Raw genomic sequence first — 26981 nt, forward strand, 5'->3', positions numbered from 1 at the left:
TACTTGGAAATATATCGACGCTTCTTCACTGTTGCTGGGTCAAAGTCCTGGAACTCCCTCCCTAACAGCACAGTGGGTGTACTTGCACCTCTGGGAGTGCAGCGGTTCAAGAAGGCAACTCGCCACCACCTGCTGCAGGGCCACAGGGGATGGGCAATAAATTCTGGCGAAACCATCAACGCCCACATTCCGTAAATAAATAAAAGAAAAACATACATGCTCAGTGGAGCAAGCCTAGAGTGTGTGCCTTCAGCCCAACTCATAGCATTTCAGATGCATTAAGCTGATCGATTGCGTATGGAGAGAGTGAAGTGCTGATTGTGGTTATGGTTTGTGGTTATCTATTTTTGACTGTGCCTATTTCAATACGAGCGTGTGTATTCATCATCTGCCTCCCAGCTTGCTTTGAGTGATGTTGAACATCCGTTTCCTCTGCATGTTTTCCTGTGAACAGAGCTTAGCGATGAATGTACGGTATGGAAAGCCTTTATCGTGGATAACGTATCCTATTTTTCATACTTACAGCAAATATGTAAATGTACCAAACGGACGAGGAGGTAAGCATGCAAGCTTTAATGGAAGTTTTCTTGGAGCATGGAGGTATAAAATGACCCGTTTGTATAAAGAACCCAATGAAGGCCTAGTTTCTACATTACAACAATGACTACAAATCGAGAAGTATTTAATTGACTTTGGGGAAACTGGATCATGAGTGCCATAGATGTGCAACTCTTTGGGGACCAAATTCAAAGCCTGAGCACTTCTAATAAATCTGATTCAAAAGTAGAGGTAACAATGGATGGGGTGAAAATTTATAAGCAGGATGTATTGGAAAGGCGTACTATGCTTAGTGTGGATAAGTCACTTGATCTAGATGGCTTGCACCAAAGGTTGTGAAAGGAAGTGAGTGTGGAGTTAGTGGAAGGGTTTTCATAATATTCCAATCTTCCCTAAACGCAAGGAGGATCTCCGGATCGGAGAGTGGCAAACATAATATCCTTATTCAAGAAAGGGTGTAAGGACATTCCTAGTGACTTGGCAAGTCGGTTTAACATTAATGGTGGGTAAGGTTTTAAGAACATTGGAAATAGGAGCAGGAGCAGGCCATTCATCCCCTTGACCTTGCTCTGCCATTCAACTAGATAATGGATTACCTTCTTCCTCAATAGAACTTTACTGCACCATCCCCATGCCTCTTCAAGTCTTTAAATCTAGAAATCTATCAATCTCTGTCTTGGACATAGTCAATAACTGAGCCTACACAGCCCTCTGGGATAGAGAAAAGAAACAATAGAAATATTAATCAGGTTGGTTAGTTAAGGAGAATCAGCACAAATTTGTGAAAAGCAGATGGTGCTATTCCAGTTCAATGTTTTGATGTGACATAGCAGAGAAGGTTGATGGAGGGAATACCACATATTGACAAAATGCCACAAAAAAGATAGGTTAATAAAATTGAGACCCGTGGAATAGGATGGCTTAGTTCTCAATTGGCTAGAAGGATAGAAAACGGGAGTCTTGGGAACCGGGTAGTTTTGTTTTCAGTTGGAAGGATGCTAGACATATATATTTAAAAAAATATTTCTTTATTTTCCTGCTTTTTCGCATTTTCTCCCAAATTTACACCCCCCCCCCCCCAAAACTGATGTTCGATGTTATATAGTTCTTCAAAGTGCATAATGAATAATGCCCATGAATTGTAGAACCCCTCTGTCCTCAGTTCAAATTAAGCTTCTCGAGTCAAGAATTCCAACAGATCCCCCCACCACACCAGGGCACAGGGTGGAGAGGCTGCCCTCAAACCCATCAGGAGCCGTCTTCGGGCGATCAACGAAGCGAAGGCAACAACATCTGCCTCCGCACCCATTTCCAACCCTGGCCGGTCCGACACCCCGAATATGGCCTCCCGGGTCCAGTTTCATGGAAATTATCCAAAAAAATTCCTTCCAGTAATCCTCTAGCTTTGGACAAGACCAAAGCATATGAACGTGATTAGCACCCCCCCCCCCCCCCTCCTCTCTCACACACACACAAAACATTCTCACACATCTTCAACTCCTTCATAGAATTTGCTCATCCTCGCTCTCGTGAGGTGTGCTCTGTATACCACCTTCAGCTGTGTCAGCCCCAACTTCGCGCACGAGGTGGTGGCATTCACTCTCGAGAGCACCTCACACCAGAACCCCTATCCATATCCTCTCCCAACTCTTCCTCCCACTTTGCTTTGACCCCCTCCCGTGGTGCCTTCTCCTCTTCCCAAATAGCTCCGTAGATCGCTGACACTACCCCCTTCTCAAGTCCCCCTGTCGTCAGCACCTCCTCCAGCAATGTGGAGGCCGGCTCCTCCGGGAAGTTCTGTATCTCCTTTCTGGCAAAATCTCGAACCTGCATGTCTCTAAACATTTCCCCCTGCTCCATCCCATACTTTGCTTCCAGCTCCTTCAATCCTGCAAACCGACCCCTAAGAAACAAATCTTTTTGTGTCTTAATCCCCTTCTCTTCCCATATCCGAAAATTTCATCCCACCTCCCTGTGCTCAAATCTGTGGTTTCCCCTGAATCGGCATTTCCCTTGACCCTGCCCCCAACCCGAAGTGTTGGCGAAACTGCCTCCAAATTCTCAATGAAGTTATTATTACCGGACTCCCTGAGTGCTTCCCCGGGGCTATCTGGAGCGGCGCTGTTGCTAGTGCTTTCAATCCTGACCCCCTGCACAAACTGATGGTAGACATACATAAATGACCTGGATACTGGAATACAGAGTGAAATTTTGAAGTTCGCCGATGATACCAGTCAGGGTGATATGTTATCTCAACAGAACATAAGCAAAATGATCTGATTGTAGCCTTAACTCCACTTTCCTGCCTGCCCGCTATAACCCATGATCATTGTTGATCAAAAATCTGTCTAATTTAGGCTCGAGTATATTCAATGTCCGAATCTTCACTGCTCTCTGAGGAAGGGAATTCCAAAGGCAAACGATCGTGCAAGAGAAGAAATTCCTCTTCTACCTTCGCTCACCTGCTGCTGAAACCTTCATCTATGTCTTTTGTTCTGTCTAGACTTGAATATTCCTTGCTGGCCACCCATCTTTGACCTTCCATAAACTTACGTCCAGCCAAATCTCTGCTCCTAGCCTTGTTCTGTGATCACCTCTCTGCTCATTAACCTGTGTTGACTCGTGGTCAGTGTACTGATTTTTAAAATTCTCATTCTTGTTTTCAAATTCCATCATGCCATGTCCCTCCTTTTATCTCCAGTCTCTCAGCCCTACAATCGTCTGCATAATCTTCGCTGCACTAATTATGGTCTTTTGAGCATTCTTGGTTTTGACCGCTCCACCTTTGGTGGGCATGCATTCAACTGCTGAGCTCTGGGATCTCCTCCCTAAACCCCTTTGCCTTTCTCTCTTTTTTTCCTACTTTTAAAATGTTCCCAGGGGTGGGGGGGATAGAGCATAGGGTGTCCTTATATGCCGATGACTTGCTGTTATACGTATCGGAACTGAGTGTGTCGATAGGGGGAATATTGGAGCTGCTTCGGTTGTTTGGGTCTTTCTCAGGGTACAAACTAAATCTAGACAAGAGCGAGTATTTTGTGGTGTCTCGGCTGAGGGTGGGGGAAGGGGTGTGGAGGCTGCCATTCCGTAGGGCAAGGACACACTTTAGGTACCTGGGGGTGCAGGTTGCCCGGGAGTGGGGGGTGGGGCTCCGCAGGTACAACATTTCTAGTTTGGTGGGGAGAGTGAAAGCTGATCTGGCAAGGTGGCATGGTCTCCCTCTGTCACTGGCGGGTCGGGTGCAGGCGTTTAAAATGAACGTGTGTTGCCATGATTTCTGTTTATTTTTCAATGCCTGCCGATTTTCCTGCCAAAGGCTTTTTGCAGAGAGATTGAGGGAAGGATTACTGCGTTCATATGGGGAGGGAAGGTGGCCAGAGTTAGAAAGGTGCTGCTGCAGAGGGGAAGGCAGGCAGGGGGTTTGGGTCTTCCGAACCTGATGTATTATTACTGGGTGGTGAATGTGGAGAAGGTGCGGAGCTGGGTCAGAGGGGTTGATTCCCAGTAGGTCAGAACGGAGGAGAGTTTGTGCAGGGGGTCGGGATTGAAAGCACTCTCAACAGTGCCGCTCCCGAAAGTCCCGGGGAAATAATCAGGGAGTCCGGTAATAATAGCTTCATTGAGAATTTGGAGGCAGTTTCGCCAACACTTCGGGTTGGGGGCAGGATCAAGGGAAATGCCGATTTGGGGGAACCACAGATTTGAGTCAGGGAGGTGAGCAGCACGGTAGCATTGTGGATGGCACAATCGCTTCACAGCTCCAGGGTCCCAGGTTCGATTCCGGCTTGGGTCACTGTGTGGAGTCTGCACATCCTCCCCGTGTGTGCGTGGGTTTCCTCCGGGTGCTCCGGTTTCCTCCCACAGTCCAAAGATGTGCAGGTTAGGTGGATTGGCCGTGATAAATTGCCCGTAGGGTCCAAATTGCCCTTAGTGTTAGGTGGGGTTACTGGGTTATTGGGATAGGGTGGAGGTATGGGCTTGGGTAGGGTGCTCTTTCCAAGAGCCGGTGCAGACTCGATGGGCTGAATGGCCTCCTGCACTGTAAATTCTATGAAAATGAAAAAAACTCACTTGCATGCTCTAATATCTCCTAATGTGGTTTGGTGTTAGATTTTCTTTGATCGTGCTCCTGTGATGAACCTTGGGCCACTTGATTATATTACAGATGTATGAATGAAAGATGATGTTTTGTGGCTACTGGGGATGTTTGGTGTTATTGTAGCTGTTCTCCCTCCTTTCAACACCTGACACAGTGAAGGTACACTCTCTAGTGTTGCTATACTCCACTCTTGTCTTTTCTCAACACCTAACACTGGAATTGCTGTGGGAAAGGATTGCCATTCGGGAACAATTGCAAATATGGCTCAGTGGTTCAGCTCAGCCTCCCATTTCAGGTGAAGACAAGAAATTTGGATCGACTGATTTAAATGAAACTGGGACAAGCACATTGGCTGTGTGTATCTGAATTATGGCAGTATGAAATGTTAAAAAAATTCTGTAGCACATTTTTGCTTTCAGCAAGTAATGTGGGAGTGAGGGTACACAAATCTCAGAATAAATGTGATTGCTTTCTTTAAGCAGATTGCAAGGTCAACTATAGTAAAGTGATTGGTGTTTTCAGCAGCAGGGCTCCTGCGCACATGGGTTTTGATACAGGTATTACTGTGTGAGTTTTTAAAACACTCTTCTATGTTACAAACATGTTGTCTCTGTTCTATCTTTGGTGAAAATTATATCTTTCAAATTAACACCAGTGCTTATCCTGTTAGCTGGGGATTTTCTTCTTTGGTTTTTCCTGAAAAATATTAAGATGCCAAGTTTCCTGGCCGCCTTCCTCTCCTGCCACCAACTCCCCATAAAAAATTGGAGATATGCTGTGAAAATGTAGCCTGTTTTATTTTGTCTGTAGCTGTGACCACGCTAGTGAACATATACAAATCCCCCAGCTTTCTGGGTCAGTGTGCAGTGATTGCTCTGTGTGAAGAGACTTGTAATGCTGCTGAAAAGCAACCCACAATGATTCTCAACATAGCTGGTGGCCTTTGGGGTTGATTTATAACTTTGAACTGACAAGCTGATTTAGTTGCACCACCTCAGGACTTGCATATCTTTCTGTGTTGTGTAGGAGCCATGGAAATCTAGGAGATTCATATTATTTGGAATGTATAAGTGATGTGTATGCACTGAGAATTTTCTGCATGTGGCTTTTGTATCATTGAAAGCAAAATGTATCTTGCACTGCTTATACTTTTGACTTCCCAAAAGTCTATGTGGGCATTGAATTAACATATTTTGAATATCCTTGAATACCTTTCTTGCAGGGAGTGAGGACACGTCAAATATGTGAATTCTGCTTTGTAGAAGCGGTTGTGCTTTGTTATGCAGGCCTGCAGACCAAAATGTTTATAATTTAGATTTTGGAAGGAATAGTTTATATATTTATGAAAACTGTTCAACTGGGAAAAAAATTATTCTGGCCGATTCTATTCACTATTTAAATTAAAGAGCACAGTAATGTGCAAAGTTAATTATTGGTATTTTATTTTCTTTGCTATCATGTTCCAGCATACTAGTCATAATTGTGCTTATTTTTAACGTAGGTAGAAATTGGCCCATGGCCCAACAGTCACTTGCTTATGTGCATTCAGATCCTTTGTGAGGAGGCGGGTGAGGGTGTAGAATTTGGATGTTTCACATTTTGCCTTTGCTGTAGTAAAAGGCATCAAGTGTCCATCTCACCAAGTTGCAGAACAATTAAAGTAAATTTGCGTGCTGAACAAATTGGTATTTTGTAAACCCAGTGTAACATTATTATGCAAGTATTTATTTATACATTTTAGATATGCTGCACAGTATGAAGTGGTGTTTTTGAAATTAAAGCGGGTCTTCTCCTTGGTTTTGGCACATTCCCGATGATTAGATCAGAAATGCTTGTTGACTGCTGGTAGTGGGGGATGAAAGTATTTTGTTGTCGTTCAAAACCTTCAAAGAACAGGAGTCTTTCTAAAATGAGAAAACCAGGAATTCAAATTCTTTACATTTTAAATCTGGTTGGTCTGCAATTGATAAGCAGAGAGGTAACATCTGTTTGCAAGTTTGTGCAAGTACAGGGTAGTATATATTCCATAAACATAGGAATATTCTGTGCAGCTCAGCTTTATTTTTCTAATGTGGAATTCTAGGTTTGTGAACAAAAGTTTCTCAATAGTGTTCACCTTTATTTAAAACGGTCGCCTTCATGCCCCTGGCTTTGTTTTGTGGAGTGATTTAATGCACTTTTGGCGTCAACTTTTTCTGTGCTGAAAACCCCCTGGGAATGTCAAAACTGTTCTGGGCATCTCCTGACCCAATTTCCAAAAGGCAGTCATTGACCAAAAGCAAAACATATTAACATTGCACAATTTTTCTTCAGTCAACCACAGTAACAGAAATGATATGCTAGTAAATCAGTCTATGTGTAAATCCTGATGGATTCCAGAACAGATCTTGATGTTCCCAAGATTGAAGAACCTGCTGATACTCCCAGTGCTGGGAGTGGGGGATGAGGGAAACATGAAAAGGAATGGTCCAGCGCTATTGATTGTGCCGTGGCTATGTGTTGCGGCAAGACAATTAAACATTGCAGGAATGTCATGGCTGATCAGCATATGGCATAACTCACTATTAATTTAGTTTTATATCAACATACATTAACTTTGATGATTTAACTATTCAGAAGTTGTCAATATATTTATAAATATGTCTGAAAATACACATTAAAAGCAAAATACTGCAGATGCTGAAATCTGAAACGAAAACAGAAAATGCTGGAAACATGTAGCAGGTCTGGCAGCATCTTTGGAGAGAGAAAATGGAGTTAGTGTTTCGAGTCTGAATGACTTCTTAAGAGTTGAGGAGTGAGGGCAGCACGGTGGCGCAGTGGGTTAGCCCTGTTGCCTCACAGCGGCGAGGTCCCAGATTCGATCCCAGCTCTGGGTCACTGTCCGTGTGGAGTTTGCACATTCTCCCCGTGTTTGCGTGGATTTCACCCCCACAACCCAAAAGATGTGCTGGGTAATCTTTTATGGATGTGATGGTTTCTAGTTCTTTTTTTTCAGAAACGGGCAACACGGTAGCATGGTGGTTAGCATAAATGCTTCACAGCTCCAGGGTCCCAGGTTCAATTCCCGGCTGGGTCACTGTCTGTGCGGAGTCTGCACGTCCTCCCCGTGTGTGCGTGGGTTTCCTCCGGGTGCTCCGGTTTCCTCCCACAGTCCAAAGATGTGCGGGTTAGGTGGATTGGCTATGCTAAATTGCCCGTAGTGTCCTAAAAAGTAAAGGTTTGGGGGGGTTGTTGGGTTACGGATATAGGGTGGATACGTGGGTTTGAGTAGGGTGATCATTGTTCGGCACAACATTGAGGGCCGAAGGGCCTGTTCTGTGCTGTACTGTTCTATGTTCTATGTAAGTGGATTGGCCACGCTAAATCGCCCCTTAATTGTAAAAAAATCAATTGGGTACACTAAATTTATTTTCAAAAAGAGTTGAATGGGAGAAATGTGTTGGATTATATACTATATAAAAGGGGCTGGAGCAGTTGAAACAGAGCAGAGCAAGTGACAGATGGTCTGGTTTCTTTGAGAGGGGGCGGGGAGAGAGAGGGAGGGCACGGACGGGCACATGGGCCTACTGCAATGCTCCAGTGAAGCCCAACACAAACTGGCGCTGCAGCTCATTATCTTTCAGTTAGGCATGTTACAACTCTCGGGATTCAACATATGAATTCAACAACTTTTGTGAACTTTCTCCTCCACAATATATTCCAAACATTTTTTTCCCCCCAATGCGTGTGCACACCTCATTTCCCCACCTGACCATCTGTCACTTATTTTTAAGTTTTTCTTTCACTGAGAACTGACCTTCATTCTCCCGTTAACACATTCTGAAATCTTACTTTTTTGCCACAGCTAACACCTTCCTCTGCCGTTAAGGCTTCTTCTTCCATGTGACCAACGCCCCTCCCCTAGCTCCAGCTGCTTCACCCTCTCTCCTACAAAAATAAACCCAACACATTTCTCCCTTTCTTATAACTCTTGAGGAAGTGTCAAACAGATTCAAAACATTTTTTTTCTTCAAATTTTAGAGTACCTAATTCATTTTTTCCAATTAAGGGGCAATTTTAACGTGGCCAATCCACCTACCCTGCACATCTTTGGGCAGTGGGGGCAAAACCCAAGCAGACACTGGGAGAATGTGTAAACTCCACATGAACAGTGACCCAGGGCTGGGATCGAACCTGGGACCTTGGTTCCGTGAGGCAACAGTGCTATCCACTGCGTCACCGTGCTGCCCTCAGATTCAAAACATTAACTCTATTTTCTCTCTCATCGATGCTGCCAGACATGCTGAGTTTTTCCAGTATTTTCTGTTTTTGTTTATGAAAATACAAATATGGTTTCAGGATCTGAGCATGACAAATCACTGCTAGAGAAACAGTGGATCACAAAGGCTACATATAGAACGTAGAGCATACAGTGCAGAAGGAGGCCATTTGGTCCATCAAGTCTGCACCGACCCATTTAAGCCCTCACTTCCACCCTATCCCCATAACCCAATAACCCCATCTAACCTTTTTGTTTGGACGATAAGGGCAATGTAGCCCTTCAATATATATTGAAATTGTTTGTTTGTTTTTGTGCACTTCTTGTCCTTACTTTTTGGTCATGGTTTTATGTCACTATTTTACATTGAAACTGCGTATGTAAATGTTTGGAATAGAAATATTCTAGTCAACAGTTGTCTGTTGCAATGTAATTGCAGGCTCCTGGCAGCACGGTGGCGCAGTGGGTTAGCCCTGTTGCCTCACGGCGCTGAGGTCCCAGGTTCGATCCCGGCTCTGGGTCACTGTCCATGTGGAGTTTGCACATTTTCCCCGTGTTTGCGTGGGTTTCGCCCTCACAACCCAAAGGTGTGCAGGGTAGGTGGATTGAACACGCTAAATTGCCCCTTAATTGGAAAAGAATGAATTGGATACACTAAATTTAAAAAGAAAAAGAAAAAAAAGTCTGTTTAGGGGCAGCACGGTGGCACAGTGGTTAGCATTGCTGCCTACGGCGCTGAGGACCTGGGTTCGAATCCCGGCCCTGGGTCACTGTCCGTGAGGAGTTTGCACATTCTCCCCGTGTCTGCATGGGTTTCGCCCCCACAACCCAAAGATGTGCAGGTTAGGTGGATTGGCCACGCTAAATTGCCCCTTAATTGGAAAAAATAATTGGGTACTCTAAATTTATATTAAAAAAAGTAATTGCAGGCTCTGGCACTAGGTAGGTGAGTGTCTGAAGTATGTCCATTATTATTTTAGAAAGAAACATTTTAGGTGTATATTTTATAACATGCTACAAATAGTTTGGAAGAGTGTACCTAAATTGAACATATTGTTACAGCACTCTGGGCCAGGGCGTGGTCAATTCCAGACCTACTTGACCTGGAGTCACAGCACAGTCGAAATTAACAATCAATTCGTAGAAAATACCCAAAGTCTCAGGTCTTTGGCTGTCTGATAACTACAGTCACCAGGTTTGCAAATTTAAACACAATTTTTATTAATAACAATAACTGAGTAAAATAGAATCAAATACAACAGGTTATCTATTATCTAATTCCTACCCCCACCCCTCCTCATAACTCATCCCCACCCTCCACGCAGAAGACAGGCAAACACGGAGAGGAAAGAGGGGTATGAACAAAAATGTAAAGGGTAAAAGTCTCTGTTTCACATGGACATCTTCCAGTACACTTTTCTTCAGTCTAGGCCTTCAATTGGGGGCGGTTTTTGCATCCAGTCTGTAATGGTTTTCACTATAGATTCATCCAGGTCTCCAGCTTCAGTAAACAACAGCTAGGCTGCATTTCTAGAAAAAGGGAGACGTACAGCAGCTCATAGCTTCTTCTCTCAGTGTCCAGGATCCGACTGTCCCTCCTGGACTTTCTGCCATCCATCCCACACAGGTAGGATCAAATCCCCACCTGTTGCCGAGCAGAATATGGCTAGCCAACCAATCAAACTGAATCCTTCTGATCTCACGGGTGCCAGAAAGTCCGGGTTCTGTTGTTCAAAAGCTAAATCTTCAATGACACTGTGCAATTTTGCAACTTTTGAGTTCCTCACTTCCTCTGCTCGACTTAAAGGTACACGTGGATCAAATTGATAACCACAAGGTAAAAGAAATAGGAAATAAGGGAATCAACTTACAATATGGAAAGTATTTACTTTCTTAGATTGCAACAATATGCTTAAAAACTACAAACAGCCCTGCATCAGAAGATCATGAGTTCAATTCATTCCATAAACTAGAACATATAATTTAGCTTGATGCTGCAGTGCAGTATTTCCATACAGTATTGACTTTATTGGCTCTATTCTCTGGATTAGTGGCAGACTTCAGTTAAAGAAGCAGGAGTAATGTACTGTGTATCAATAGAGTAACAATTCATTCTAGTAAGATTGAACTGTCTTGGGTTTATATATTTGATAACTTGTGATTATACTTGAGAGAAGGAACAATTAATTGTATCATCGATAGCAATTAGATGAATTTAATGAAACTACATGGTTGTAGCACACTTACCACGAGAATAGCAGATAAATAACGTATTTATGCGGTGAATTTGAGGGAAGCGTTATTAAGCCAAGTAGAAATCAGGAGATTTCAAAGGGTATTTCAAGGGGATTAGCAATGTTAACTCCAATAATTGTATGCTGAGGTAGAATGAGTCAGAAACTAGCTGTACCTTAAAAAAGATTTATTTCCAAGACAGCAAAGCAAAGTCACAAACTCTCCCAGTTCTTCACAGACACCCAGAATGAACTGGTTAATATACACGTACAATGATTTTCCAATCCCAAATGGGGACAGCTGTGCTTAATTACCAACTTAAAGTATGTATTTCATTCCAACACGCATTCAACATTAACAGTTTCCTTTATTTTAAAACAAAAAAAACAATGCATATCCCTTTTAAGAAAAATAAAAACCGAAGATAGAAAAGTAAATCATCTATTTTAAAAGAAAAAAAAAACCTCACATCTTGAGTCTTCATTCTTCTAATATCCCCCTAAATGTTTTCTCTATAGGCATTCCTTTTGGTGAAACAATTTGGTAACTGATAACTTGTGTCAACTGTGGCTTAGAGATTACCTTTTTCTCCACCATTTGTTTTAGATTTGCAATATCAATTCATAATCTTTCATCATTCACACTCTCTATGGAGTATATGTATTCCAAAGGGATTGATTGTCAATATAACACTGGGACATTTCCTTCATCATTTCCCTGATGTAGCTTTCCCCCTAATGTTTCAGATAAGAATGCCATTTCAAATGCCGTTACAATGCAAGAGCCTTTGCAGCCAGCGTGTTCTTCACTTGGCTTCCCAAGCAAAGGAACAGCACTTCCTGTTTTCACCCACAAGAAGTATTATAAAACCCGCTGCACTTAAAAATCCATCAACAAGATTTGCATGAAAGGTGTCACTGAACACAATCCAATTTATATTCGAGGATCACCCAAAGATGGAAACTTGAGTACACCTTTCTTCATCTTCAACTTTTTAGATGTTTTGTTCACTCCTAAGATATCCTTAACCGTGGGATGTTCCATGAGAGTACTTAGTTTAAAAGTGTCGAAACTTGCATCAGCCTTGTTTGAGTGCCCAGGTAGTTTAACAGCGCAACCAGACTTCTCTGCCTCAACCTTGGAATCATCAGCATCTTTTCAAAAAATAATTTACGGGATGTGGGCGTCGCTGACTAGGCCATCAATTATTCCCCATCTCTAGTTGCCCTTGCGAAAGCGGTGGTGAGCTGCCTTCTTGAACCATTGCAATCCTTAATATGTAAGTACACCCACAGTGCTGTTAGGGAGGGAATTCCAGGATTTTGACCCAGTGACGGTGAAGGAACAGCGATAATACCTTTAAATCAGGATGGTCAGTGAAGACCCAGCCTCACTGACTGTGATAGATATGACACTTTCTAAATACCATTGCTGCTGCAAAGTAACCTCAGACCTATACTGTTTTATTTCTCATCCAATATATTTAAAGGCCCCATTCGTCTGGCTCCCAACCATAAAGCCTGTTCTCATTTTGTCAATAACTGTTTTGAAACTCATTGCTGCCACCCCACAGGAAGTCATCCATCAAGAGGATGCCTGCCAATTTCTTACCATGGTTCCGATAAAACATGATGGGATCTACCTTCAGCTGGGGTCAAGCCAGTTTTAATAACACCGATCAAATTGAAAAGTACCATCCTGTATGAAAAATGAAATGAAATTAAAATCGCTTATTGTCGCATGTAGGCTTCAAATGAAGTTACTGTGCCCCTAGTCGCCACATTCCGGCGCCTGTTCGGGGAGGCTGGTACGGGAATTGAACCGTGCTGCTGGCCTGCCTTGGTCTGCTTTAAAAGTCAGCTCTTTAGCCCTGTGCTAAACCAGCCAGAGAAGCATAATATAAACCATATTCGCCCATATTCAATTTCCAAAGTTTTCCCTTCTTTGGTGCTTCCTAAGGAGGTTTGAGAAACATTTCCCCGGAGGCGATCCCACTGCAGAAATACAGCTTTTATATCTATCGACTTCCACTCCCATGAAAATATGATCAAAACAGCCTACATTTTTTTCAAAATTACCTTCCCTGCTGTTGGTGAATCCGCTCAGATTTCTTTATAGAAACATAGAAAATAGAAACAGGAAGAGGCCAACAGTGCAAAGCATTCTTCAAATTCCTGAGCCACTAACCTAGTTGTGGCCTTATAAATGCCATTTTTAAAAAAAAAGTCATCTTACGGGATGTGGGCAACGCTGGTGAGGTCAGCATTTATTGTCCATCCCTAATTTCCCTCAAGAAGGTGATAGTGAGCTGATGCAGTCCATATAGTGTAGGCACGGCTACAGTGCTGTTGGGAGGGAATTCCAGGAATTTGACCCAGCGACAGGCAAGGAACGGCGATATATTTCCACGTCCAGAAGTCCTATTCTGTGCAAACCAACCTATGCTGGCTGACCCCTATTTGGGATTTCAGAATGCTCGCCTATTGCGATGCCATGACCTCTCACAACAAAGCACATGTGATTCCAGCAGGCTGGGGACTGTTAAAACCTGCAGTCGAGGTCCAGTCTCGGAAAAGAGTTGTAGTCTGGTAGTGTAATGTTCCTGCGTACCTTTTGTAAATAGCTTTTTGCCTCTAAATAAACTTTTGCTGTTATTCACTGGTGGACGCTTGGAGTTCCTGTTACTACAACACCAAACTCCATCCAAATGTCCAACTCCCACTGTTTAGTCTCACGGATGGCTTTATACCCTAACCTGTCAGCAGTTACAACAACTCCTTGGTCATGGGGACTCCTGCTTCTGCCATTTTGTTGTAACGATTCCGCATTCTCCACTCTGAGGTGTCATCTAGTCAGGCTGTGACCACTACTTGCCTGTTTTAAGTCTTTCCGGGCTCCTATTAGATCCCATGCTTACTTTGTCAGAGGTCCTGCCTACTGTACATGAATGTTTCCTCGTCTGAGATTCATCACCCGACTATCGACGACCCATTGTTGCAACTTGGACTATGCTTCTTTATTTCCCTTTCTTGTACTCCGTTGTCCCAATCCATGGCATTCTCTGCTGGTCCATATCTTGAACATTCAGCAAATTCTTACATTTTCCAATAGATTGGGCCCATTATTGTTGCATCCCTCCTGTGATCTAATCTATCTGAACTATACGATACCTGGGAATCCACTTTGGCTAACTGATAAAATAGCTCCTTCCTGTTTATCATCTGATTTTCTACTCTTATCCAACTCCTGGTCCATTATCCATCTTATCTGTCTGATTCTGCCCCAGAAAATATGAAAATGCAATGCACATTGTGTTTGTCATCTTCTATCACCTCGGGGGCGGCAGTGGTTCAAGAAGGCAACTTGGCACCACCTTCTGAAGGCAACTAGGGATGGGCAATAAATGCTGCCCTAGCCAGTGACACCCACATACCGTAAATTAATTTTGGAAAAAGTCCATTCCAATGAACAATCAAGTATGGACTTTTATTATTTGATTTCCCTTGTTGTATAGCCATTGTTTTTCCTTCACATCCTATCATTTTCCCTGTGCCTGTCCATTTCCTTTGTTCTTCTCTCTTATAATAAACCAGATCACCTGAACTAAATTCTACCTTGGGTGGTCTTATGCAGTGTCGGAATGATCTCCTAATTCTTTTGGAAACTTTAGCCTTGATGAAAGCTTTACTGCCTACATGCAAGCCTTTAAGTGGGCTGGACAAACGAGCCAAAAGAGCAGGGGCAGCATCTGTTAGCACTGAAGGCAACTTTGGATTCCTTTCGGGATGTATCCCCCAGCAATTTGTAAAGGATTCTTTACATGTATGGCTTGTGCCAATGTAGTTTTGACCAGGATCTTATGCAGCATGCCGTTAATCACTATGACTCCAGCTATACAACAAAACATTGTCAATTGCCCCAACAGCCTCAGACATACACATACTGACCGTCACAGCCTCAGAAGTCAGACCGGCCTTCTTGACAATGAACCCACAGAAAGCAACAGGTCCCGACGGAATTCCTGGTCATGCACTCAGATCCTGCGCGGACTAACTGGCAGGGGTGTTTGCAGACATCTTCAACCTTTCCCTACTCTGTTCCAAGGTTCCCATCTGCTTCAAGAAGGCCACCATCATATTGGTGCCAAAGCAGAACCAGGCAACGTGCCTCAACGACAGTTATCTGGTAGCCTTGACATCTATCAATATGAAGTGCTTCGAGAGGTTGGTCATGAGACGCAGCAACTCCATACTCCTAGAATGCCTTGATCCACTGCAATTTGCATACCACCACAATCAGTCCACTGCATACGCTATCTCCCTGGCCCTGCACTGATCCCTGGAGCATCTCGACAACAAAGACTCCTATACTAGACTCCTATTCATTGACTTTAGCTCCCTCTTTAACACCATAATCCCAGCCAAGCTCATATACAAACTCCAAAACCTAGGTCTTGGCTTCTCCCTCTGCAACTGGGATCCTCAACTTCTTGACCCACAGACCACAATCAGTGAGGATCAACAACACCTCCACCCCGATAATCTTCAATACCGGAGCCCTGCAAGGCTGTGTACTTAGCCCCCTACTATACTCCTTATTCGCACACGACTGTGTGGCAAAATTCGGGTTCAACTCCACCTACAAGTTTGCTGATGACAGAACCGTAGTGGGTAGGATCTCAAACAAAGATGAGTCCAGAGTACAGGCGGGAGATAGAGAACCTAGTGACATGTTGCAATGACAACAATATCTCCCTTAATGTTAGCAAAACTAAGGAGCTGGTCATCGACTTTAGGAAGTAAAGTGTCGTACACACCCCTGTCTGCATCAGTGGTGCCGAGGTGGAGATGGTTGACAGCTTCAAATTCCTAGGTGTGCACATCACCAACAATCTGTCCTGGTCCACCCACATTGATGCTACGACCAAGAAAGCACAACAGCGCCTCGACTTCCTCAGGAAATATGGCATGTCCACATTGATTCTTTACAGATATAGAAAGGCTCCTATCTGGCTGCATCACAGTTTGATATGGGAACTGCTCGGCCCAAGACCATTAGAAACTAGAGAGAGTTGTGAACACAGCCCAGTTCATCACGCAAACCGGCCTCCCATCCATTGACTCTGTCTACACCTCCTGCTGCCTTGGGAAAGCGGGCAGCATAATCAAAAACACCTGCCATCCGGGTTATTCTCTCTTCCAACCTCATCCATTGGGCAGAAGATACAAAAGTCTGAGAACACACACTAATAGATTCAAAAACAGCTTCTTCCCTGCCATTATCAGATTCCTTAATGACCCACTTATGGACTGAACTGATCTCTCAATGTATCTTCGCTACTGTTGTAGCATCGTACTCCGTATGCTTCACCCGATGTCTATGTATTATATTGTGTATTTATTGCATATCCTATGTTTTTTTTCATGCATAGAACGATCTGCCTGGACTGTACCCAGAACAATACTTTTCACTGTACCTCTGTACATATGACAAATCTAAATCCTCTCGCAGAAACCATTGCTGAACGGGCTCTCAGCCGCAGCATGCTTAACCATAATATTCAAATTTTCACACGTCCTGACATTCTTTGTTTGGAAATTCCCTCCATTATCCGTCAGGAAATTTGTTGGTTTCCTAATCCATTATCCACCCAGTTCTCCATAACCTTATTAGCAATGATCCGTTTGTCCTTAGCATGCCTTGCCATAGGCTAAATCTGGTTCCCATATCTATGAAGTGTAGCAAAAAATACCCAAATACTTGTCCTATACTTTTAAGTCCTTTGCCATTACATCATTCAATTCCCTGGCCAGTGGCAGACTCAACAGGGTGTGGCAGTGCCATCGATATTTAACACAAATGTCACGTTAAGCTGTGGTACGCTCAATAAAGTTATCGTAGTTTTTAACAACCACTTCAGTAGAGCTTTCAGTTTTTGTACCACTGGATGTGCAAATTGTTTCTGCAACTTCCATATAATCATCTTGTCCACCAAACATTTATGCCCAGATGTTAACAAGAATACTTGAATTCTTTGAGGACAGATATCTGGCTTTCTTAATGGCAGGCAGATAGAACCAGAAATTTCCTGAACACAATTGTCATTCTTCAAGTCTGGTCTCGCCGTTGCTATTTTCATTGAAGATCTGCTTAACAATAGCGGTGTCTTTCTAGAGACCACATCAGTACTGCTAGCGAAGTAGAGGGGAATGAGGAACTTGGTGAAATTACAATCACCCAGGTAGAAATACTGAGCAACCTAATGGCACTGATGAACATCATTCTAGTGTCTTAAAAAGAGGTGGCTTATAAGCCATAAATACGCTGGTGTTAATTTTGGAAATGTTCCATCAGACTGGAAAGTAGAAAATGTAACCCCTCTATTCAAGAATGGAGGGAGGCAGAAAACAGGAAATTATAGGCCAGCTAGCTTGACATCTGTCGAGGGGAAGTTGTTAGAATCAATCACTAAAGAGGTTTTGGTTGGGCAGTTAGACAAGCTCAAGGTAATCCGCATGGTTTGATGAAAGGGAACTAATGTTTAAATAATTTGCTAGAGTTCTTTTGAAGAAGTAACATGGTCTGGGGATAGAGGGTAGGTAGCCTGTAGACATACTGTACTTGGATTTTCAGAAAGCATTTGATAAGGTGCCATATCAAAGGCTATTTCAAAAAATAAAAGCTCATGGTGTAGGAGGTAACATATTAGCCTGGATTGAAGATCGGCTGGCGGGCAGAAAAAGAGAGAGTATACATAAATGGGTCTTTGTCTGATTGACAGGATGTGATGAGTGGAGACCCACAGGGATCTGGCTGGGGTCTCAACTTTTTTTACAATTTACATCGATGACTTTGATGACGGCAGCGAAGGTATGATAGCTAAATTTGCAGACGACACAAAGATGGGTAGGAAAGTATATTTTGAAGAAGACAGAGTTTGCAGATGGATATAGGTAGGTTGTGAGTGGGCAAAAATCTGTCAGATGGAATATAATGTAGGAAAGTGTGAAGTTGTTCAATTTGGCAGGAAAAATAAAAAGGTATTACTTAAATAGAGAATGCCTGCTCGATGCTGAGGTGCAGAGTGATTTAGATATTATAAAGTCACAGAGGTCTACAGCACAGAAAAGGTTCTTTAGGCCATCGCATCTGAACCGGTCAAGAACAGCCAACTCACTATTCTAATCCCTATTTCCAATACTTGGCCCATAGACTTGTGTGTCTTGGCATCGCAAGTGCACATTGTTTTTGAAAACTCACCATTATTCTTAGAATTCCCCCTATACCAAAAAGGGCCGACATTCTAAATGGTGAACAGGGATTCTCACTCCCTGACTCCGATGCAGGCTTCAGTTCGTGCTATTCAGGTCAAACTATATTTTCAAGTTATCCCCCGGTATAACCCATACCTTCACCGAAGATTTTATCTACTTACCACTTAGTAGCATCGATGTCCTGGGTCCTGCATTGCTAAATAAGTAAAGTAGACTTTAGGAATAACCACTGTTTCAAGTTAAATTAAGTTATTTTATTATTATATTTTTTCTTTTAAAAGCTGAAATCACTTTCTTTACAGAAAGGTAAAAAGATCTTGCTTCTGAATCCTGCTGGTTGGTTGAAGGGACCTTTAGGCCCACCTTGACAATCAATCTTCTTTAAAGTCTGGTCTTCTTGAGATGTATTTGCTGGTTAGTTCCGTTGCTGTGTCTTGTCGATCCCATATACTGAGCTATAAGAGCTGGCTCTGCTAGCTATCTCTCATTGACTCTGACTCCTGTTTAAATTCTAGTCTTCCTTAGATGTATAGCTGTTTAAGCTCGGCTGCTTGTCTCATCTTTCCCATGAACGAGCTGAATATGCTTCTCTCCTCTCTCCTTTCTCTCAGTTCTCTTCTGCTTCTGCTCCATGGGTTTATATTCTCTTTCTAACAATTATTAAGTTTTTATTACCTTATTGCAAATTAACTTATTTCACTTTGATTGTAAAAAGTATCTTTGACCTAAACATTCTAATGCAACTAAGTATTCATTTTGGGCATAGCCTCGCCTCTCAGATCTGATTACATTGTCCTTTGTGATGTTCAAAGTGCTTTGGTTTCAATAGAGGTGTTACTTTTAATTCTTGTCACTTCAATAGTTTAATTTTCCAATTGTCCCCAGCTCATAACTTTGCCTTTGATTTTGACTTTAAATTATGTTTCTCGTAGACTGATAGTCTCCAATTTTCTTTTAATTTACTTGATATCAGTAGAATTTCACACTTAGAATTGACACCTAATTCAACTGAACCTCATCCTTTCCTTCCCAGCTGTTTACTAAGAGAGTTAATTTCAATGAAGGTGTGAGCCATTGTTTTTAGCTTAATACAAGAATCCTGTGTGTTTGTTAAGCCTGCTTGAGAGAGAGAATCTGCATTTTATAATCCTGCTCTTTGCAGCTGCTATTAACCTTTCGTGGGATCTTTTCCTGTATCCCCTCGTGTTTCTCTCAGACCAGATATTGTCAGACTGCCATGTTTCAAATGCCACATTTTTCCGTATTTGCAACAACAACATCTAAATATCTCTTAAATGTTATGAGCTTCTCTGCCTCCACCACTCTTTCAGGCAACAAGTTCCAGACTCTCACCACCCTCTGGGTGAAAATATTTTTCCTCCCAACCCCTCTAAGCCTCTTGCCCCTAACATGAAATCTATTTCCCTGGTCATTGATCCTTGCACCAAGGGGAAATTTACTCTATGCCCCTCATAATATACATCTCAATCATGTGTTCTCGTCCATGAGTCAGAAAAAGGTACAATAAGAAGTCTTACAACACCAGGTTAAAGTCCAACAGGTTTGTTTGTGACTCCAAACAACCCGTTGGACATTAACATGTTGTTGTAAGACTTCTTACTGTGCTCACCCCGGTCCAACACCGGCATCTCCACATCATGGCTACCAGAAAGGTGTAGTATGTAAACTAGAATGTTTATTGCGAGAGCAGATAAATATATAAATAAGGATATAGTGCTTCAGTTATGCAATAAAGTCGCCACAGTCTCGGGTGACCATAGGTTGCTTTCCACACCTCGGGCAAGGGGTAAGGTTGAGAAGGCATGGCCTTCATGAATAACCTCAGCCGATATAGGAATTAAATCCCTGCTGTTGGCCTAGTATCATGAACCAGCTGTCCAGCCAACTGAGCTACACCGGTCCCCAGTTATGCACGGCATTGGTGAGACTGCATCTTGAATACTGTGTGCAGTTTTGGTCTCTGCCAGGAGGGAGACCCTTGTGTCCAAGGTAGCAAATGTTGAAATACTATACTGAATAGGGCCAGTGGTTTCTGTAGTTGACAAGGGTTGACAAGGTTATTACATCACATTTACTAAACCTGGAAATGCACTCCTGTTGGTAACCAAAGTTTTTAATAACCTTTATTGTCACAAGTAGTCTTACATTAACACTGCAATGAAATTACTGTGAAAAGCCCCTAGTCGCCATATGTTGGCGCCTGTTCGGGTACACGGAGGGAGAATTCAGAATGTCGAATTTATGTAACAAGCACGTCTTTCAGGACTTGTGGGAGAAAACCGGAGCACCTGGAGGAAACCCACGCAGACACGGGGAGAACGTGCAGACTCCGCTCAGACAGTGACCCAAGCCGGGAATCGAACTTGGGGCCCTGGTGCTGTGAAGCAACAGTGCTAACCACTATGCTACCGTGCTGCCCTTAAGAATTACTGAGGTGGAAGGCACTGTAGCAAACATAAGGTCTTGCCTTGTATATTATTTCAGGTACATCTCATAAAAGTGGCCTTGAGTATCTTAGTTTTTGGGGTGTGCCCATGCAGCGAAACAGTGAGGTTTGGATTCCTTCCCTTCAATCACTCCAATCTGCCTCAAAATAATGAATACGTATAGCTTGGTTTAAAAGACTATTTTGTGGTCAAGACTTTTTATCTTCACCAGGCCTTATTGCCTAGCAATTTTCTATTAAAATGTTCTGCCTAAATTTGCAGCATTTTCTGCATCTGGATGTCTGTCTGTTTTTAATCACCCTTTGTTCACAGACAAAAGGGATCATAGGATCCAACACAATGGATGTGATGTATTTTCCGAATGAAGAGAAGCTCATAATTACTATTTACAGTTTGTAGGAAAACATAATTAAAGCTACACATTAGCATCTTAATCACCTGTTATCCATTTCTCATAAAGACACTTTTTTTCAGCACCTTTCCAAGAAACAAATGGTTAAAAGTTCCCACCGTTTTTCACGCGTTCCGCGGATGTTTCATGCTGCACTGATGCTCGCCCCTCACTGGAAGTGGAATCAGTGACGATATGTGGCCGATTTTTCCGTCGTGGAACTCTACGGATCCTGCGTTGGCATCTGCACTTAGATGCAGGAACGGAGAATCCAGCCCACTATACTTTAAAACACACTTACCTTTCCAAGAAACAAGTGGTTAGAAGATTCTGAATTATGATGACATTTACAAATGGGGCGAGTATCTAAGGTGAAGTAGCTGCAAAATACAATGGGGTATCAAACAAACCATGCAGTATTGTATTGAATAGTTTGGGTATAGTGAGAACCTGTACAGAGTCATGCTAGGATTCAGACCCAAGAGAGTTCTACGCTGACTAGGATAGCCTTGGGTTGCAGACCTGGAGATGAAGTGATGCCTGATATAGGCCCAAGACATACAATGAAGGGCTAGATAAACTCTGAGAAATATGTGTGGTGCTGAACTAGCCCGAAACAGATTCTTGTAAGCAACAGAAATGAAGTTGTGCAAAACTCTTCGCTCACAGACTGGACTACCGCCGTATATTTGAAGAATGAATATTTTACTTCTTGTGGAATTGATCTTTGTGTGAAATATAATAATAATCTTGTCACAAGTAGGTTTACATTAACACTGCAATGAAGTTACTGTAAAAATCCCCCAGTTGCCACATTCCGGCGCCTGTTCGGGTACACAGCGGGAGAATTCAGAATGTCCAATTCACCTAACAGCATGTCTTTCGGGACTTGTGGGAGGAAACCGGAGTACCCGGAGGAAACCTACGCAGACACTGGCAGAACGTGTAGACTCCGCACAGACAGGATCCGGGAATCAAACCTGGGACCCTGGGACTGTGGAGCAAGAGTGCTAACCACTGTGCTACCGTGCCACCCATATAGCTTCTCAGCTGAAGGGGCAAGGCAAATTTCATGGAAAATAAGGTAATCCATCACAGATAACCACCTTAAGATATGAGGTGAGATAATCTGCAGCTATACTTGATCTACCTTTGGGGGTGGCAGCGTCCTCAGGGGATTGTGTTGAAGAGCTGGACTTGATAAGTAAATAGTTTGCGGTTGATAGATGAAGTTGGTTTGACGAGTTTTGTTCCACGTTTTCGTATATGCAGCGTCCTACTAACCTGCGGTGTCTTACCAGCCCATACAAACTCTGAGATTTGTCTATCCACCCTCTGAAAAAAGGCCTTGGGAAGAAAAATTGGGAGAAGTTGAAAAATAAAAACTCCCTGTCAGCAACAACGGCAGGGCATCTCACCTCTTTAGATCCTCCTTGACCCCCTCGACCTGTCCTGTTAAGTTCCACCTGTGAATCGTTACCCAGTCATGCGCAACCTGGATCCTCAAATACCTAAACCGAACACTGCAATCTTGAAAGGCAGGGCCCCAGATTCGTGTTCCTTCCTAATTAATTCACTGGGAAGACCTCACTCTTTCCTCCATTCAATGTTCCCCAGCAAGACCACAATTCTTCCCGTGCTGTCCAATGGATCCGCTACGTAAAGCAGTAAGTCGATTGCATAATAACGAGACTCTGCTCCCTACGCTCCCCACAATCCCCTGCTGCCACTCCGAGGCCCAGTGACAGGACGCACTCCGGCCTTGTTCCCCTGTGTAGCTTAAAGGCCCTACCACCCCCACCACATCACATCATCAACATCACACTTATTTATTTTTAAATATAAATTTAGCGGACCCAATTCATTTTTTCCAATTAAGGGGAAATTTTGGCCTGACCAATCCACCTACCCTGCGCATCTTTGGGTTGTGAGGACGAAACGCACGCAAACACGGCAAAAATGTGCAAACTCCACACGGACAGTGACCTAGAGCCGGGATCGAACCTCTGACCTCGGCACAGTGAGGCAGCAGCGCTAACCACTGCACCACCGTGCTGCCCCATCAACATCACACTTCTAAGCAAAAATCAATAACATAATAAATTAATAATACAATTTAACAAAACCGTGAGAAATCATGAAAAGACCCAACTCAACCCATCCCTAATCCTTCTCCAGTTCTTGGTCCTGGACAAAGTAATTAGCTTCTTGCATCTGAAAATAATGCTCCTTCTCCTGGAATGTCACTGTACATGGGAGGTACAACACACCGAAACTGACTTTATTTTGAAAGAGCGTCGCCGTGGCACTGTTGGCACCCATACTCTTGGCCAGTTCAGCCCCAATGTCCTGATATATCTGAACATGATTCCTCTCCCAACTACAGTCCCGAGTTGCTTTGGCTACCTCACAATCTTCTTTTTATCCTGAAATTTGTGCATTCGCACAATCACAGCCTGGGTAGCTCGTGTTAGCTTCTGTCTCTAGGACTAGGGGCCCAATTCACTTTAGGGGTCCTCTCGAAGACTTTCTCATCTACCAGCTTCCCAAACATCCTCGACATGTAGCTGGTGGCATTCATTCCACTCACTTTGGCAGCCCGAAGGTTCTGCCACGTTGACCGATTTTCCTGTTCCTCAACCCTCACCAACAGCACCGTGCACATTTCCCCCATTGTCACCATCTCGGCCTCCAGCGAGACAACTTCAGTCGCACTTGTCCAATACCGTCTTCCACCTCCTTGATCGTTGCCCCCTGCTCCTCTAGCCGCTTCTCCACTTGCTCCAAGGACCCGCGAAGAGGTGCCACTGCACCCTCAATCGCCATTGACCAGTCCCCCACACTGGGGAGAATCCAGCCTACTCTTCTCTCCTCATGATTCGTTATTAAATATTGCCCATCAAATGGGCAGAAAGGTCCAAAACCTCCACCTCCACGCAGGAGCCACCGTGTGTGTGACTGGTCACACCATGGCCACCACCGGAGTTCCTGTGGTTATCAGTAAACGGTGGTTTCAGCATGTAACAGGTTCTACTTCAAGGAAAGGTTTAGTATAAGGAGGGCTGAATCGCATTGAGACTCATGGATCCAGTCGTGATGTCGCTGGTTCTAACCACTGAGGTTTACATGGTTGTCAGTGGGCTATCGATTTTTTTCCCCTTGCCCCTCTTAAAAAAAATTAACTCTCTGGTGCATGCTTTTATAGGCAAGATTTGACACTGTCCAGTTTCCCAAAGTACATTTATTTATTCAGCTGTGACCTGCCAAGCTGGTGCAGCGTGACAGCTGATTCTGATCCTGTCTTGTTGCACTATTCACAAGTGTAATTCATGCAGGGGGTCCTTGGAACACTGGCTCACTTTCCCCTAACTTAGTCCACTGCAACTAATTGGAGCGTCCAGTTGCCACACTAGCTGATACCAATTCAGGTCAGCACAGAGGTGGACTCTGGCATGTTCTTTGTGGCTCAGCTACTTGTGGCTAACCTTGCTGAGCCCTCAAGGGTGTGCTTTGTTATTTTTGCGTTACTGCCAATTTCTGTGGAATCTACCTGCAGTACAAGTACAGCTCTGGCATAATATGAACTAGTGCTGCGATGTGAAATGGTATTTGTGCATCTTAAAATAAAAATTGATGTTGATGATTGCTCAGGGAAATTGCAAAGGCTGTTGTGGATAGCATTAGTGGTTTCCTGCTGAATGCATTCTTAACACCAGAGAGGTACTGATGTGAGTGTGAAATCGTCTGACCTAATGGTTAGGTTCACAAACCTGTTGGCAGCATTTATTGCTGCGACGTGTGTTCCATACTAAAGCAATGGCACAGAATGATTGGTGTGTCACTGGTAGATGCATGTGTAGAAGCCATTTAATATCTGATTTAAAATATAGCTTACCCCCAGTTCAGGACGGGAAAAGTAGCTCCTCATGAATAACCAGTGGCCCCAGCAGAATGGAGCCTGCGGACCCTGGGCGACGACTGGATCAGGCTCAGATGTGTTATAGTTCATGTTTGCATCATGTGGTGAGCCACGTATGGCTATTGTATATACTTACTGCTGTTCTATTATTACTATTGTCATCGACATCCACGATTGTATATACTTACTGTTGTTGCTGTTACTGTTGCTGTTGAATTGTTGTGTTGATGCTGCTGTTGGCTCCACCTGTGGCTCCGCCCCTTTGAGAAAGTATATAACAGGCCGATCTGAGACAGGCTCCCAGTGCGGGAGAAGCTTCAGGTTGGCACACATCTAGTTGATTAAATCCACTGAGCTTTGGTACAAACTGCCTTGACTGAATTGATGGTCATCAATTTAATCAACTAGTTTTTTGTTCACAATGGACGCTGCTCTGAAAGCTGATCGTCTTGATCTCGAATGGCAGGCAGCTGAAGCTATGGCTATCTTCGAGTATTGGCTCAGTTGCTTCGAGGCGTAACTCGACTCCTTAGCCGCCGTCATCTCCCCGGTACTCAAATTAGCGTCGTCTCAACGTCCGGGTGAGCCACAGGGTTTTTTGGCTAATCAGGGACGCTGCCTCATACACGGAGGCAGTGGAGCTGCTCAAAGGACAGTTTGTGAGGCCAGTGAACGAGGTACTCGCTCGACACCTCCTGACCACGCGGCGTCAGCGCCAGGGTGATTTCTGGCTGAATATCTGCGTGAACTGAGGGTACTCGTCCGGAGTTGTAACTGCCAGACGGTCACGGCAGTACAGCACGCAGAGCTGATGATCCGAAACACCTATGTGGCAGGAGTCAGGTCCAGCTACATCCGGCAATGGCTTCTCGTGAAAGGGTCCCTTGACCTCGAGGAGACGGTGAAACTCGCGACCTCGCTGGAAGTGGCTCTCCAGAGCATGGATGCCTTTCCATCCGACCATGCGGCATTCTTGGGGGCATCGGAGGTGCAGACATCACCCAACCCGGGCGTGCCCAATACCTGCGCCGTGCGGCAGCCTGCCAGCTCCAGAGGGCTGTAATTGTTACTTCTGTGGGCAAGGCCAGCACCCCAGGCAGTGTTGTCCAGCTCGAAACGCGACCTGCAACGAGTGTGGCAAGAAAGGGCACTTTGCTAAGGCATGACTGGCCCGACCTAAAGTCCAAAATCAAAAGCCTGCCAGGCCCAGCCTGAGGCTCACAGACCTCACGGCGTGGCATCGTGCCTGCCAGGCCCGCCCTCTTCTGACGCGCGTCCGCCTCATGCGACCAGTTGAGGCAGCCATCTTGGTCGCAATCTTCGACGCCGCCCGCCACGTGCGACCGGTGGGGGTCGCCATTTTGGCCGACATCCTTTTTTTAAATTTAAATAATTTTTATTGAGAAATTTTGATTTTATACAACATTGACGCACCTTAGTAAAATACCGAAAATAACAATAATATTAACAATCATATATATTCGCCCCATCCCCATGAACAACCCAGCATTTTAACAACAACGCAAATTAACACACTATAAAGTTACAGAATAAACACTACAATAATGCCCCCCCCCCGTGTTGCTGCTGCTATTGACCCAGTTACCTATCTCTGAGCCAGGAAGTCCAGAAAAGGCTGCCATCGTTTATAGAACCCTTGTATTGATCCTCTCAGGGCAAATTTGACCTTTTCCAATTTTATAAATCCCGCCATGTCACTGATCCAGGTCTCCACACTACACTTGGGGGCCTTGCATCCTTCCATTGTAACAGAAT

The 26981-nt window shown here is 43.9% G+C and overlaps 1 protein-coding gene across 1 annotated transcript in view; it reads left to right on the forward strand.

Annotated features, from left to right (window-relative positions):
- The first annotated feature begins 436 nt into the window (after positions 1 to 436).
- Positions 437 to 26981, forward strand: part of utrn (utrophin) — a 560528-nt gene continuing 533983 nt past the window's right edge. Inside the window, 1 exon segment of the mRNA XM_038808060.1 lies at positions 437 to 557. Within this exon segment, the coding sequence (XP_038663988.1) occupies positions 437 to 557 (121 nt within the window).

This window comes from Scyliorhinus canicula, chromosome 1 (assembly GCF_902713615.1).
Source record: "Scyliorhinus canicula chromosome 1, sScyCan1.1, whole genome shotgun sequence".
In the NCBI taxonomy this organism is placed as follows: Eukaryota; Metazoa; Chordata; class Chondrichthyes; order Carcharhiniformes; family Scyliorhinidae; genus Scyliorhinus; species Scyliorhinus canicula.